This window comes from Chionomys nivalis, chromosome 17 (genome assembly GCF_950005125.1).
Source record: "Chionomys nivalis chromosome 17, mChiNiv1.1, whole genome shotgun sequence".
NCBI lineage: Eukaryota > Metazoa > Chordata > Mammalia > Rodentia > Cricetidae > Chionomys > Chionomys nivalis.
This window is the reverse complement of record NC_080102.1, coordinates 9,303,249-9,317,693: the sequence shown is the minus strand read 5'-3', so window position 1 is coordinate 9,317,693 and position 14,445 is coordinate 9,303,249. Positions and strand designations below refer to the sequence as shown.

At 45.3% G+C, this 14,445-nt stretch overlaps 2 protein-coding genes across 8 annotated transcripts in view; one reads left to right on the top strand and one right to left on the bottom strand.

Annotated features, from left to right (window-relative positions):
• Positions 1 to 3,162, bottom strand: part of LOC130888556 (nonsense-mediated mRNA decay factor SMG5-like) — a 90,064-nt gene extending 86,902 nt beyond the window's left edge. For 2 of the 4 annotated variants that reach the window (XR_009058470.1, XM_057791614.1), the window contains exon 1: positions 1,643 to 1,831. The gene's annotated coding sequence lies outside the window, so the exon portion shown is untranslated. Of the gene's footprint in view, positions 1 to 1,642; positions 1,832 to 3,029 lie in introns of those variants that run through there. The other 2 variants (XM_057791616.1, XM_057791615.1) reach the window with 2 other exon arrangements.
• Sybu (syntabulin) overlaps positions 1 to 14,445 on the top strand; it is a 100,899-nt gene that overhangs the window by 25,319 nt on the left and 61,135 nt on the right. The window contains exons 1-3 of one of the 4 annotated variants that reach the window (XM_057791621.1): positions 3,189 to 3,304; positions 6,983 to 7,060; positions 8,958 to 9,165. In XM_057791621.1, coding sequence (XP_057647604.1) covers positions 7,037 to 7,060; positions 8,958 to 9,165 — 232 coding nt within the window. In that variant the 5' untranslated portion in view covers positions 3,189 to 3,304; positions 6,983 to 7,036. Of the gene's footprint in view, positions 1 to 3,188; positions 3,305 to 6,895; positions 7,061 to 8,957; positions 9,166 to 14,445 lie in introns of those variants that run through there. The other 3 variants (XM_057791623.1, XM_057791622.1, XM_057791620.1) reach the window with 3 other exon arrangements.

Below are 14,445 nucleotides of genomic sequence, written 5' to 3'. Positions count from 1 at the left end.
ACACTCAAGAATCCAGAATCATAGTAGAACCTGTTTATTCTTCAAAGCTCATCTCTAAACTGATGCCTGGTTACCTCAGATCCCAGACTAAGTTAAATTCTGGCAAACCCCTTTGGCTTCTTTCTGAGACAATGCCAACACTCTGAAAGGTATGCCAGGGTTATGCCCAGACTTCTGTTAGATCCTAAAGAATAGGAGACACTAGCTCAGAGTAGAAACATCAATACTCATGGATGGATGAGAGGATGGATGGATGATTGGGGTGTGGCCTGTCATCATCCTTTCTGTTTAACCCTTGTCAATCAGTCTTTAGTTGGACAGGCTTATCAACCTCTTTTCTGATGTGAAATCCATTTCATTCTTTATGTGTAACAATCAATGTAGGAAAAGCGTTTTCCCCTTTGGTAAAAATGCAGATTTTTCAGATGATACCAAGCAAACAGGAAGCAGCAATGGTAGTTAGAATGGTCCAATCTGAAGGAGAGAGAGGGTATCTAGGAAGCTGTAAGCATATGCCAGGTTTAAATACCAGACTTGTCTAATCCTTCTAACAGCATTTCGAGCTAATTACTATTATTAAGCCTATTTTATAGGTGTGAAAATGAAGCTGAGAGAACTTAATTTGTTCAGAGACATTAACTGGTGCAACCAAGTCTTCCTTTCCAACTAACCTGCACTCACACCATGCTGAGTCCTAGGGGTTCCTTAAACAATTCCGATGAGGTTCACAGTCAGAACAAGGCAAACGGTTGACTAGTGTCCAGGGCTTTGAGATTCAGGTCCATCTCTCATTTTCTACTCATCACGAACCTCAATACAAACAAGGGAACTCATTTCAATCTCCTGCTGTCTCTTGGATGGGCCCTCACAGGGGGAGGCCAGGCAGTAGCTGGACTTCTTAGCAGAAAACTAGACACAGCTGTTCCTCCCTCAGATCCTAATTCAAGGTCATTTCTCCAGAATGAGTTTTACTAATTCTGCACTAGGCCTCCCATCTTAACATCGCATCTCCTACAGTCACCACCAGAGTCAGGGATAGCAAGGCACCGTGGAGCATCCAGGCTCCCCAGCAGCAGCCCCAATGCTTGTCTGCCAGGAGAAGGAAGCCTGAGAACCACATCCCACATCACAGCCCAATCAGAGGACAAGAGGAAGGGAGGAACCTGTTGGAAAACAAAGAGCATTCCTGCCCACGCTAGCCATCAAAGCAGTCAGGTAAAATGGCATAACAGACCCCCAAATGCCAGAGGTTACTTTGAATTTTATTCTCATTTTGATTCTGTTTCGATGTACAATAAATAAACCTGAAAAGACAGAAGAGGGGGAAAAAAAAGGGAACGCTAACAGAAAAACCAGGGGCTCATAGTTATCAGGCCGATGAAATAAACAATTTTAGTCTTTTATTTGCCAGGTTTTGGATGATGTCATCTCGGTACCTGTAAAACTGATATGAAAGTTATCTCCTTTCAAAGGCAATTTTTCTTTGACTAAACAGCATCCTAGAATTGGCTAAAGGAGACACAAGGAGAGATGAGACAAACATAGGGCAGATTCCCAACCTCTAGGTTTATTTTTTTATAAATGTTTCTGCCCCGGCTTGGAGAGGAGACAGGTTACACAGCAAAGCGGTCTGTTTACTCACTAGGTCACATGATGCCAGGACTGAAGAAAAATGGTTGATAACAAAGGCATAGCCGGTTTCGGGAGTAAAGCAGCAATCAGACTGCCCCCAGCTCCAACACTGCAGAGGTGTGCTTGGCTCTGTGTTCCTTCCCGAACCCCAAGCTCCCACCTCCTTCCTTGTCCCTCGGCCCTGCAAACTGCTCCCTAACTCCGGAGGCTCCTGCCCCAGCTGTCAGAGCAGTTGGCCGCTAGGGGAGCTCTCTTCGGTTTTGAAACAACGCTGTTTTGAGTAGAAATTTCAAAATCAACCCCCCCCCCCATCTTTTAGCAGAAAAAAAAAGGCAGAATTATTTTTAAAAGGGTGTTTACTAGAAAGTTGATGTTGGTAAAAACACAAAGTCATAGACCTAAATTATATTGTGGAAAACAATCCTTCCTGGGACTCAGATGTAGCTATAGATCTGCTCTCTGAGGCAACATTAGAAATATCTGTTCTAAGCCTAGACTGATGTGGGTGCTGAACCAGTCCTCAGGGCGCCTAGATGAGGCGCCTGGCAGAACTGTCTTGGCCTCGTCCCCTTACCTCCTTTCTAGGAAGCTTGCTGCTGGACCATGGGACGCATCACTGTCTTTCTCATACCTCCATCCAGGTTCTTAGGACCTGAAGAGACTTCTCCCTCAGGCCCAGAATTCAACATCTGGCTTTAGGCCTTCCGGTGCCTACCTCACAGACGACTTCTTGTGACCTTTCAGAGAATCTTTGAGGTCCATGGTCTGTCTAGTCATCAGAGGACGCAGTTCCTTAGGGAAATGTCCAGACTCAGCCTCTCCCACCTGGATGCCCAGCTTTCTACACAGCCATTCTAGGTATCTGATTTTCAACCATTTTAATCCACTTTCCCAGTCAGTGTACATCTGCTTGACGCACCCTGTGTCCCCACATTGTTTAATACAGTCACTGTTCCTATGTTTTAGCTAGTTTTTTACCCTGTTCTCACAAAAAGGACACAGATGCCGGATAGCATGGTTTAAGACATCAGCTTACATCCGATTCCCCATTACACAGCCAGAAAAATACATCCTCCATGCCTCCGAGTCCCCAGGCCCAAACCTCTGCCAGTCCTCTTCACCTGGACTTCCATTTAATTTCTGTTCGTCACTTAAAGCATCTCTAACTGAAAACTCATTTGCAGAGCCCAGCTAATTGGCACACTCCAAACCCAATGAATGTTCATGCCACACTGCCTCAGGTTACCCATTCCCCTCTCTGCCTCAAGTACTCTCTGGGCCCCCTCCTCAGGGAGTGATCTTGCATAATCCTAGCCATTACAGGTTACAGCATCTAAATACCTTAACCATAGCTTAACAATAACACACATACAATAAGAGGAGGGTGGATCACTCACACAAGCTCTTACAGGAAAACGGGCAGCTCTCTCCCTGGTAAGAAAAATATGGGTCTCCACCCCACCACAAAAAAAAATCCCAGGATGCCCCAGAATGCAGTTTCTTTTCTTCATGACGTGTTGTAGAGCACGTCAGCTGTTCCTTGTTGCTGTGCAGATCACCCAACATCGGGTCACTGAGAGACAGCAGCGCTTGCTCGCACAGCTGATAGGATTAGGAGCCAGTGCTTTGTCAGCCCTGATTGAGTCCCAGACAGCCCCGGCAGACGACGCAGGTGAGATGTGAGGGGAAGGGGATGAGTAGGACTGGGAGGTATCGACACTGTTTGGTGCAAGTGTTGCTCGTGGGTAGGGCATCTGTATTGTCTTCCCCACGAAGTTTGCAGTCGCGGGGGGGGGGGGCGGGGGGTCCTCTGTCAATAAAATCCTGCCCTTTAACACTCGTCTGACTTACCAGTTGGCCGTTTCCAGGTCACAGGATTTTTTTCTGTGAGACTTGTGTCAGGTTATATTATGTGAGAGGGCTCTGAAAATGTAAAGTTCTCTGTACATTAAAAATATAGACCTTTTAATCACAAATCTCACATAAAGAACCCCTTCCTCTGGGAAGTAAGTATAGAGACTTTGCTTTCCTCCCAATCCATAACACCTGATCTCCCAGATCTCTTGCCAGGTCTGGGCAGGCATATTATTTAAAGCCTCTAACGGACCAAGCCTCTAGAAACTATCAAGCAATTGATATTTTCTAAATAGCCAAGAAATGTTTTTTTTTTCTTCAGGGAATTGTCACAATATTACAAAACAAGACAATAAGTACTTAAGTATAAAATGAAATTGCTGCATAATAATAGGCAGATGAAAGATGAATATCTCAAAAGATATTAGATTATATCTCTTTGATGCTATAATCCAAATGTTAAATTTCTCCTAATGACATGAGAAACACTTAAATGAAATTAAAGGCAATGTAGATGTGATTATTTGTAAAACTTGCCTATTAGAACAGCAGGGAAAACGGGCTTGGTTTCCAAAAGTACAGAGCTAAGAGGTATCTGAGCAGTAAACCATCAGCCGTTCCCTCAGTAAGGTTGCTATGGTGATAGCAAGGCTACCACACAGCCTCTCAGTGCCTGCACTTCTGCAGTCAAGACTTTCACTGAACACATGTTGGATTTTTTTAGGCACACATCCCATCATTAAATACAAAGACACTTTGGAGGCAGCTTTATCTGAGTCATCTGCTAAACACAAGTTGTATCTGTGTTCTTCATCCTGCACCAGCGGGCCCTATGTGGGCTTGTGGAACTCATTCATTTAGGTATTCATTCACTTGGCAATTGTGCATTGATGCTACTGTGTGGAAGACACTGTGCCAGGCACTGCCTACAGTCCCTGAAGAAGACAGTGAGTGGGGAGTTCTGAAACAGGATCATAGCAGAGCTCCTAGGGTAAGCACAGGTGGTATGGAGGGATCGGGGAGGTTTCCTGGAAGAAGCTGTCCAAAATTAAACTTACTCTTTTTCAGAATGAAGGAGGAAGGGTGGATAGAGTGTAAGAACTGCAAACAGGGGGACCAGCAGTGTGCAAAAGTCTAGAGGGGAAAGGGCATGAAAACCTCGAGAGAACTGAAAGACGGCAACTTGGACAACAACCATTTGTTATGGAGACAGCAGCAGGCTGAGGGATGTGCCAGGGTCGGGAACACCTGGAGAAGAGAGGCAAACAGCACTTAGAGCTTGAAAGGCCTTGGTGCCATCTTGGGGGTGGGGGTCTGAATACTACCTGCTGGAAAACAGGGAGTCATTAATGATTTTAATGGGGAAGAGTGATTTGACTTAGCTTTGCATAAAAGAGGCCATAGGTTAACTCAGTGGTCAAAGATTTTCTTGGCAGACTGCTTACTTAGCAAACACAAGGCCCTCTGGTTAGTCTCCAGCATTACCTAAATAAATAAATGTATAAATAAAATAAAAACACCCAAACAAACAGGGAAAAAATTCAAACCAAATAAAATCAAGGAAGACTGTGAGTAATTTGTTTTCTATAAAGCTTTGTGAGTTAAGAAAATAATTAATTGGTTAGAAACGACTTCAATGGCGACTGTTGAACTGACTCAGGATTCAAATGAAGATGAGGAAAAGTGATGAACAAGCGTGGTCCTCTTCAAGTCCTGTTATCAGGAGAGGCAGAAGTGAGGTTTCCATCACTCTGAATAGTGCTGTTGGTCACAGGAGAAGAAGAGCGAGGCAAAAGAGGGGTTCAGAGGATGTCAGAACTGCCTCTGAGATTCGGATTTGAACAACTTTGTGGACAGTTTCTGCTGTTAGATCCTACAACCAATTTTTCAGTTCTTGGTAGGGGGTACAGAAGCAACTCTTGATGTCCATAGTTCATGCCTATCTCACCATTTGCAAATTCTGGCACGTAATTCTAGAAATAAATTGTATGACTCCTCTTGGGCTGTATCTTGGTGAGGTCCATGGTTAAGACAGTTATGGGTAGAGAAAGAATGAATTAGGCACCTTTTCTCCACCTCAGAAAATCCTAAGATTATATCTCTGTTAAGTAGATCAAAGGGGGATAAGGATTTGTGGAATACAATCTCTTGGGGGTTTTAAGAAACCAACAAATTGATTTCCACTAATCCTCCAACTTCAGTGTCTCTGTGAACTCAGCGCATCCCTAGGTTTCAGAGTTGGTACTCAAAGAAATATCAACAAGATGGCAATCCTTGCACACAGGACCCTGGGGTGTGGAGACCATCTACCACTCCCGTTGCTGCCTCTGAGTAAGGGGTGTTTAAGTCATTTTACAAATTTAAGTCTGTCACCACAAAAGACCTGAGCATAGCATGGCTAGCAACTCTTCTGTCGTCAGAGACGTTTTGAGCTTCTTAAACATCTTGTAAATGCTTTTTACTGCCTGTCACATGAAAGACCCCTGCAGATATTGGATTACCTGGACCTGACCTAGCTGTCCCGGGAAAGGTCTGCTTTATCAATTGGATACAGCTCTCTTGTTTTCCTTCCCTCTATCCTCCCAGCTACCCTTCAAGAGGTATTATTACTCCTCATATTAAGCCAGACAAACTTGAAGTAGGGTTTCAGCTTGGAAGAACTGGCTTCCTCTTGGTTCCCCAAGCACAGTGTCCTGTCCCGTCTACAGTCTATACAGGTTCTTCTTCACGGTGTAGTCAGGGAACGGTTGTAGAGCTGGGGATGGGGTTGTGTGCTCGGTTAAAAAGCCTGTGTGTGGGCCCTGGGCTCCTGCCTCCTGGTGTCAGCCGCGTTTCACTGCCACCTTAGGCCCTTCTGACGCAAATCCCTCCAAGGAGAACCGCAGCCTTGGAAGGAAATCCTACAAACCATGTGCTGTGTCAATCCAGCAGCATTGGCTTGCCTGGGTTTCGGGACCCGCCGCCCCACCTCCCTTGGGCGAAGTCATGGTAGAGAATCATATGTTGACTAGAGGTCACAGAGGGACAGCGAGTGGGGAGGGTGACTTTCCCTCTTTCTCCATCTTGGCCATCTGATATCGCAGCTTTTCTCGCCCTCCCCATCCAACTTACAATCCCGGACCAGGTGCAAAAGAAGATGGGGACCCTTCTGGGCTGGCGGTGTTGCGAATAAGCCTCAGTCTGCCCACAGTGGGTCGAGCTCGGCTTAGAAGGGAGGGGCGCTGAGAGCGGGACGTGGCGGGCGACCTGGTGGGTGCAGCGCTCAGAGGTGCCAGGCAGCTGTGCCCGGCCGCAGGTGAAGGCGGCGACCGGGAGGCGACCGGGAGGCGCCTCCGGAGCGGCGGCGAGCGGCGGCACCACGTGTCCCGCGGGGCGGGGCGGCGGGCGCGCCCTCGGAGCCGAGCGCGACCGCTGGCGGGGACGCGGCGGACCCGCTGCCGTCGCCACACGCAGCCCCGGGCTCAGTAGAGTCTCCGTCTTTGCTCGGTGCTCACAGGTGCCTCCTCCTGGAAGGCGGCGGCGGCGCGGGGTACCGGCAGGCAGCGGCGAGATGGGACCCCTCCGAGAAAGCAAGGTAAGGGGACCCGGTGTGCGGGCACGGTGACAGGGTCCGAGAGGGCTTCAGTAAAGGACAAGGTGGGTACAGCCTGCCTAGTAGAGAACCAGGTGAGAAATGGACCCTGGTGTTCAGAGTCCAGGCAATCCGGGGGAAGTAGGCGCTGGAGACAGCAGAGAAGTCAAGGGTCATCCGAGGGTGATGGGATGTGGCAGATGGGGAGGTGGCACTACAGGAAGAGATTTGGGGGATTAATATGAGGATTTAAATGATTGATTTTAGAGGGTTAATCCTAGCTCCTAAAGCTGTGTCTGGAGGTGAAGCTTTTAGCTGGTGTCATGTGTTTGCCTGTGTGTGCGTGCGTGCGTGTGTGTGTGTGTGTGTGTGTGTGTGTGTGTGTGTGACATGCAAAGGGAATTTGGTGTATTCGTGACTGAGGAATAAGGACGCAGCGTGACAGTGACCCAGCTCAAGAGTCTGCAGTATGCCAAGCAGAATGCCTGGCGTGGGATACCTGCTGGATGACTGATGGGCTGGACAGATCCAGAGTCTGGGTGTGGCTTGCAGCGCCAGGATGGCATGGATGCCTGAACCAGGTTCCGGGCTGCAGGGGGTTTTCCCTGGGGAGGCCTCTCGTCCGAGGTGTTCGCTTTGGCCTTGACCCTTCCTGGTAAGCTTAGGAAACAGCAGGAGGTCATATTGGGAATGGTGTTTGCTACTTAAGCCAAAGCCCTCTTTCAGTTACAGAGGCTGGAAGGAGCTGTGGAATTTCTGGAAAAAAAAAAAAAAAAAAAAAAGCTCCGAGAATCCAGTTTAACAAGGCAGAGTAGTGGGGACCCTGAAAGCACTGGTCTGGTGTTCTGTTCTTTCAGGTGATGTACAGTTCTTTCCTCTTTCAGCCGCTCAGTTTCCCATCTGTTCAGATGAACTTGTATAAGTGTCGGTGTTGAACACTGGGGTGTAAAGATCGATTCAATGAACTAATGATGGAGAGAGAACTTAATTTCTTATTACATTTATTTATTTGTGTGGGGAGGTAGTGTGGGTGCCACAGCAAGTGTGGAAATCAGGTGGAAAAACTTGCAGGAGTCCTCCTCTTCCACCTTGTGGGTCCCAGGGACCAAACTTTTAGGTCGGCTGGCTTGGCTGAACATCTTACCTACTGAGACATCTTGGCTATTAAGAAAAGGGACTTTTAAACTGAAAACATTGTGAAAATCTACTTCTTATTCATTTTTTTTTAAACCAAAGCATGACATGTTATTAGAAAGTCATTTTTAAGAAGAGAAAATTTCCTTCTTGTGGTTGTCCTTTTGGAAAAACAAAAGCTTGATGTGATGTAAAAGGTGGAGCCATTTTCCTGGGTATTGGATGTGTTTGCTTTTCTGTTGGCAGCAAGCAGTGTGTACCAGGATATTAATGAATAATTAAGACCCTGTCCGGAAGAGGAGGGATTTTAAAGATAAGTGTGGATGATCCATTATCTAGCTTGTGAGGAGACAGAAAAACAGAAGTGGAATTGTCATCAATACAGGAATAGCACAAGAATCTAAAGGAAAAAGCACACACACACACACACCCCAAAAAGCTGGTGTTCACTCTGGGTGATACAGAGCCTTTGAAAGCCTCAGGCTTGAATGTGGTAGAAAAAGGCAGGATAAGAAGGTGAGGGAGGAATGACTCGGAGTTGTGGGGTGGTGTTTATGCTGATGGATGGTGTGTGTGTGTATGTGTGTGTGAGAGAGAGACTTGTAGACTTGCACTTGTGCTATTTATAGGATCAAAAGGCAAGACTTGGGGAGCTGAGTTCAGCAACTGAGGTACAGACTGCTTGGCTGTTCAGTGCTCAGAAATATGACCTCCCAGACACCACAGAGGGAAAATGATTGTTTTCTTTTGGCTTTCCAATTTGGAGAAGGAGCCAAGGGCGCAGCATCAGGAGAAGGAGATTTCCAGGAGCCGAATTCCCCGCTTGATTCTGCGGCCGCATCTGCCTCATCAACAGCAGAACAAGGTTTCTCCAGCCTCCGAGTCTCCCTTTTCTGAGGAAGAAAGCCGAGAGTTCAACCCCAGCAGCTCTGGGCGCTCAGGGAGGACAATCAGCAGCAACAGCTTCTGCTCAGGTACAGTAGCACTGCTGGGCCTCCCCGGCAGGAAGGTGTGGCCTGCAGGCAGACTGTAACTGAATCCACGCAGCCAAAACTAAGCTCCTCCCACCACCCTGACAAGTGCACGCTGACCCTTTCTGGCTGTAAGCTACCAATACATGTTTCCTGCGCCTCAGCCCAGTTCAATGTCTTACAATTTAGGCTGTAAAATTCAACTTCTCTTTCTATAACTTTTAAAGTATGTTCTTTTATTAAATCTAAAAGTTATATCAGTTTGAGTTTTATATTAGCAATCTCTATATAACTCTATGTACTTTTGATTATGAAACCCCAAATAAAATAACTTCTAACAAATGACGTCAAGACCAAGGAAGACTATGCTGCAGGCCTGGCTATGTAGTGTAATGGGAAGAACACAGACTTATTACCAGCCAGACCTGATTCCCAGGGTGGGCTGGAATCCCAGACCTACCACTTAGACGCTGTGTGATCTGATTAAGTTGCTTAAGCTTGGCAAACCTTAGTCGTTACAGCAATAATGTGGGACAATAAGTATTGGTTGAGGATTCCTTATCAGAAATGTTGGCTGTTTTAGAGTATTTGCAGAGAGAGAGAGAGAGAGAGAGAGAGAGAGAGAGAGAGAGAGAGAGAGAGAGAGAGAGAGAGAGAGAGAGAGGAGAGGAGAGATAATAGGGATAGGAACAACTAAATGCAGATTTATTAATGTTTCATATGTACTTCATTCAGATAGCCCAGATATTTGTTAACGTGCCTATCTTCTCTATATAATCTGTCATATGAACTTGGGCATGCTTTTTTCTACTCATGCCTTATGTCAGTATTCAAAGAGCTGCACGTTTTATAGTGTTTTAGACTTGGGTAATTTGTATTACGGATAGAGCTGCCATGAGGCCCAGTGAGACTGCTCACCTAAGTGCATCCCTAGTACAAAGCCAGGTACATAGCCTGGCTTACGGAGTGCTTTCATTTCTGATGGTTCTTAATGCCATGAACTATGGTCATCTCCACGGCATATAATGAAGAGGGTTTGTGTTACTGTTTTTTTGTTTTGTTGTTTTGTTTAGTCAGAAATATCCTTCTAGGACCCCGACCTCTGATAGTTCCTCAAATGCCACTGGTTCCAGAGGATAGCCCCTGTGGTACTGAAGCATGTAACTTAACAAGACATGGGTCCTTTTTAAAAGAAATATTAGGAATTTAACTGGGCGGTGGTGGCACGCGCCTTTAATCTCAGCACTCTGGAGGCAGAGACAGATGGATCTCTGTGAGTTTAAGGCCAGCCTGGTCTACAAGAGCTAGTTCCAGGACAGGCCCAAAAGCTATAGAAAATCCATGTCTCAAAAAAGAAGAAAAAAACAAAGAAAGAAAGAAAGAAAGAAAGAAAGAAAGAAAAAAGAAAGAAAGAAAAAAATGAATGAATAATTAGGAATTTGGGAAAAATGTGAAGCTCGGGCTGTCTTCTGATGGTGAAGGATGTTTTGTAACGCCCAGCGTTTTCAAATTTACCGAAAGAACATGTGTAGGAAGGGGAAGTGGGTCTGTGTGAAATGACCAGTGCCCTCACTTAGCAGGGAGCAGCATTCCAATACGGGTAACACGGAAACTGCACATTCCACTCTGGCCTCCTGGCATTCACTCACAAAATGATCCTGTTTTGTACCTAAGTTATAGCTTAGGAATATAGCCATCTACTCTTTAAATGTTGTTCCTCTGTGAAGCTTCAAATCCTCTCCCTCATCCTAAAACAAAGATATCACAGAGTTATGTTATGAAATGTTTCCTTCCATTTGAGTGAACAAATATAGTTAAAAGAAAACTCCCTCGTGGCTATGTGATACCCTCCTGAGATAAAGGGGGTGAGCATAAAGCTGGTGGAGCCATCGTTGCTTGCTGACACCCTGTAGAGTTCAGAGCTCACTCTAAGGAGTGTGGATGGGAAATGACTTCCAGCTTTGTGTGTATAACTGGACCCCACACTTATTCCTGAGAGCCTTTTCACATACTATCACTCTCTGTGACCGACTTCAAGGTAAGTGCTTGTTGGGAGATAAGTAGTGAGTCAAACAACAGAGAAGTGAACTAATGTGTTTTACTAAACAAAGGCAGTGCTGATTTTGGTTGTGAGTCCATCTCCCCCAGACCCGTTTGTAGAATCATCCCTTCTTCCCCGAAGACCTGTCTCTCATGAAGACCATAATGGTAGACATGAAAATCGAAAGCAGATATTGATCCTTCTGCCATTAACTAGCTGAGAATTGAGTGGCAGACACACATAATTATGGCTGTCCACACACCAGCCTTTCAGCCCTTAGGCTCACGCCTCATCTTCCACCCCTCAGTCCTTCCAGCAATTCTCCCCAGCTTCCCTTGCTGACAATTCCCCAAGGTTTGGGTCTGATGCCGTTCCCTGCCTTAAGTTCCTTTCCTGCGGAGCGCTGATGAGCTCCACAAAGGCCTTTGAGGGCTGCACTGACTGAAATTGACAGCAGCAAGGCCTTTGGGGGCATGTTAATGATGCTTTAGGAGGTCAGTCGGCGGGTGGAAAATAAATGGGTTTGGTTCTATGGGGACCACTAACGCGGCGGGCAGTGAGGTAGCAAATGTAAAACATGTCCAGCCAGCAGGGGGAAGAGCCGACTCCAGACACTGGAATACTGAGGCCAGAATTATTATGTACTGCCTAGGCACAGCAGTTATATCAGTCGACAAAACACAAATGTTGGCACAAGTTGAAGAATGCCGTTATCTGTCCAGATGAAACCAGACCACTTATTGCAGGCAGCCATGGATGGACCTCACGACACTAGCGTTGGTTCTCTATGAATCCTTACATCCGGCACTACAAAGGGACCATGGGAAGTTAAAGAAATTCTAAACTTTGGAACTGAAAATATAGAGGAAGGTCCTTTCTGAGATTTAATTTGAAAATTACATTTCCTTTTTCCCCCAAGTGTGGTATCAGAAGCATTATTTGCAAAGCATTATCTATTATAAAATATTCAACTTTTGGAAGATAATACATTTATAGGATAATAAGTTTATATACAGCTAAAGTTACTTAATATCAAAGATATCCCTTATTTTGATAGACTGGCAGTCCTGTCATTTATATAAAATGTTTCAGAGCAGACGGTCCTTATACTTTGACAAAGCAAGAACACTCTGTTACCTCTATGCCCACCATGTTTTTCTACTAATTTTGTTGATCAGTAAAATTAAAAGTCTGACACCATTTCCAAAGCGACAGTTTATCTTTACCTAGTGTCTCTTTTCCCTCCTCACGCACTTAATGAGTGGATAAGAAAATGCTCATGGGTAGGTTGTGTCTATCTCATTTGGGAAGGAAGGAATTGTGTGTGACCTTTCACCTATCATTTGGGGCGTGTTCCTAAAGAGCTTTTGCTCTGAGCGGCTGCTTGTGGGCAGAGTCTCTGAAGATGAGACCTTGCTTTGCATCTCATCAGCATGTGAGTGTCCTCATACGTGGGCATCATTCCAGAGCTGAAGTAGACCCCTTGGAACAGTCTGTAGCCTGTCTTCGCCTTTGGCTGTGGTTGGAGACAGATAAGGCTAGGCCTTATTTTGTATACTGCAAATATTGTGGATTCTTAGCTTCCTGTAAATAAGACACAAGAAGTACAATTCATGTTGTGACTGGGAATAAAGCACCTGCTTTCACGTACTTCTGTTCAAGCCAGTGTTTTGTTTCATTTAGAACATGCTTTTGGCATCGTATCACCATTCCTCTGCCCAGGTTGTCTTCCTTGTTTCTAACACACCCATAAGGAGTGGTAAAATCCACAATGGCAATTCAATTTGTGTTTTGGATGTAGCCCTTTGAATCTAGGCTTCTATTAATTTTTTTCTCCTTTTTTTGGAGGGGCTGTTTTTATATATTTTAATTCTTTATATTATTTTAATTCTTTCTTTAAATGTTTTCTTATTTTTTGAGATTAATATAATATCATTTCCACCTTTTCTTTCCTCCATACCATCCCTCCTATATACCCTTCTTTGCTCTCTAAAATTCATGGTCTCTTTTGGTTTGGGTTTGGGTTTTGATGGGGGGATGGTGGTTTTTTGTTTGATTGGGCTTGTTGTTGTTGTTGTTTTGGTTACTGATGACTTGTTTGTCATTGTATCATGACCCTGGCTGCCATTAGGAGAGGTGGTGACTTCTGTGGGTGTGAGGCACAGCCATCAGTCACCTGCCGTAGTTAGCAGCCTGCTGTGCGTTCCTCCTTGCTTAGTTGAGGCAATAATTACTCCCTTAGAATTGGAGGCAGATGGACTGCTGGGTTTGAAGCTAGTTCTCCATGGGGAGCCTTGTAAACATGGCAGGTGGAAGAGATCGGGCATATTTTATGGGATACCAATAATTTCTCAGAATTATCTTGCTTCTGATGCGCTTGCAGAGGTGAGATGCGTGGACAGGTCTATGAGTTCTGCCAAGGAAAACATGCACCAAGGAGTCTGATTCAGACTTTCTTTGCCGTCTCATCTCAAGAGAGGTATTTGCAGAATTTGAGTTTTTACAGCGGCTTGGGTAAAATCTTAAACTGGGGCTGACCTCGAAGTAATCATTGCTACTGTTTGTGGCAGAACAATTAAGGCAAATTATAACCTGCTTAGCACTGCTGAGGCGTAGCCAAGCCTTCAGAAATCTGCCAGGCCTTGCCAAGCAGAAATAGCCCTGCTTTGCTTTTGCCTGGCTTGAGCAAAGTCGGCACCTGGATAGAATGAACCGTTGAGCGTGATGATATCAGCATTGAGATGAACTGTTTCAACTGGCATAAGCTGCAATACCAAATTATACCATCATTGAATCACTGCCAACCCTCTGTGAACTGAAACACAAATACCCTAAGACCTGAATATCACTTGAATGAGTCTGGGGGCTTAGACACTATGGGATAATACATATTCCAAGTACATAGCTTCTTAGCTCACCTAAGTATATACCTAGTGGAATAGGTTATGAGTGTTAGGCTTATAGGCAGTATTTCTTGTTGCTATAAACAGAGGAGGATAAGAACAACCCTTTTCCATTCAATTAAAAGAAAACCTTAGGAGTGGGAACTGATGAATCACCATGAAAGAACTGAGCCACATCTAAGGGTAGAAGATTGTGCCCAACCTGAAGAACCTGCACGTTCTAAAGGTCTCATCATGACAGTTTCAGATGCTGCTTGTCTGCTTTAGAATAACTTTCCTTGTTTGAAATGTGGACATAAGACTGCCATCCTGGTATTCGAGAGCTTGAGCGTCTACGTT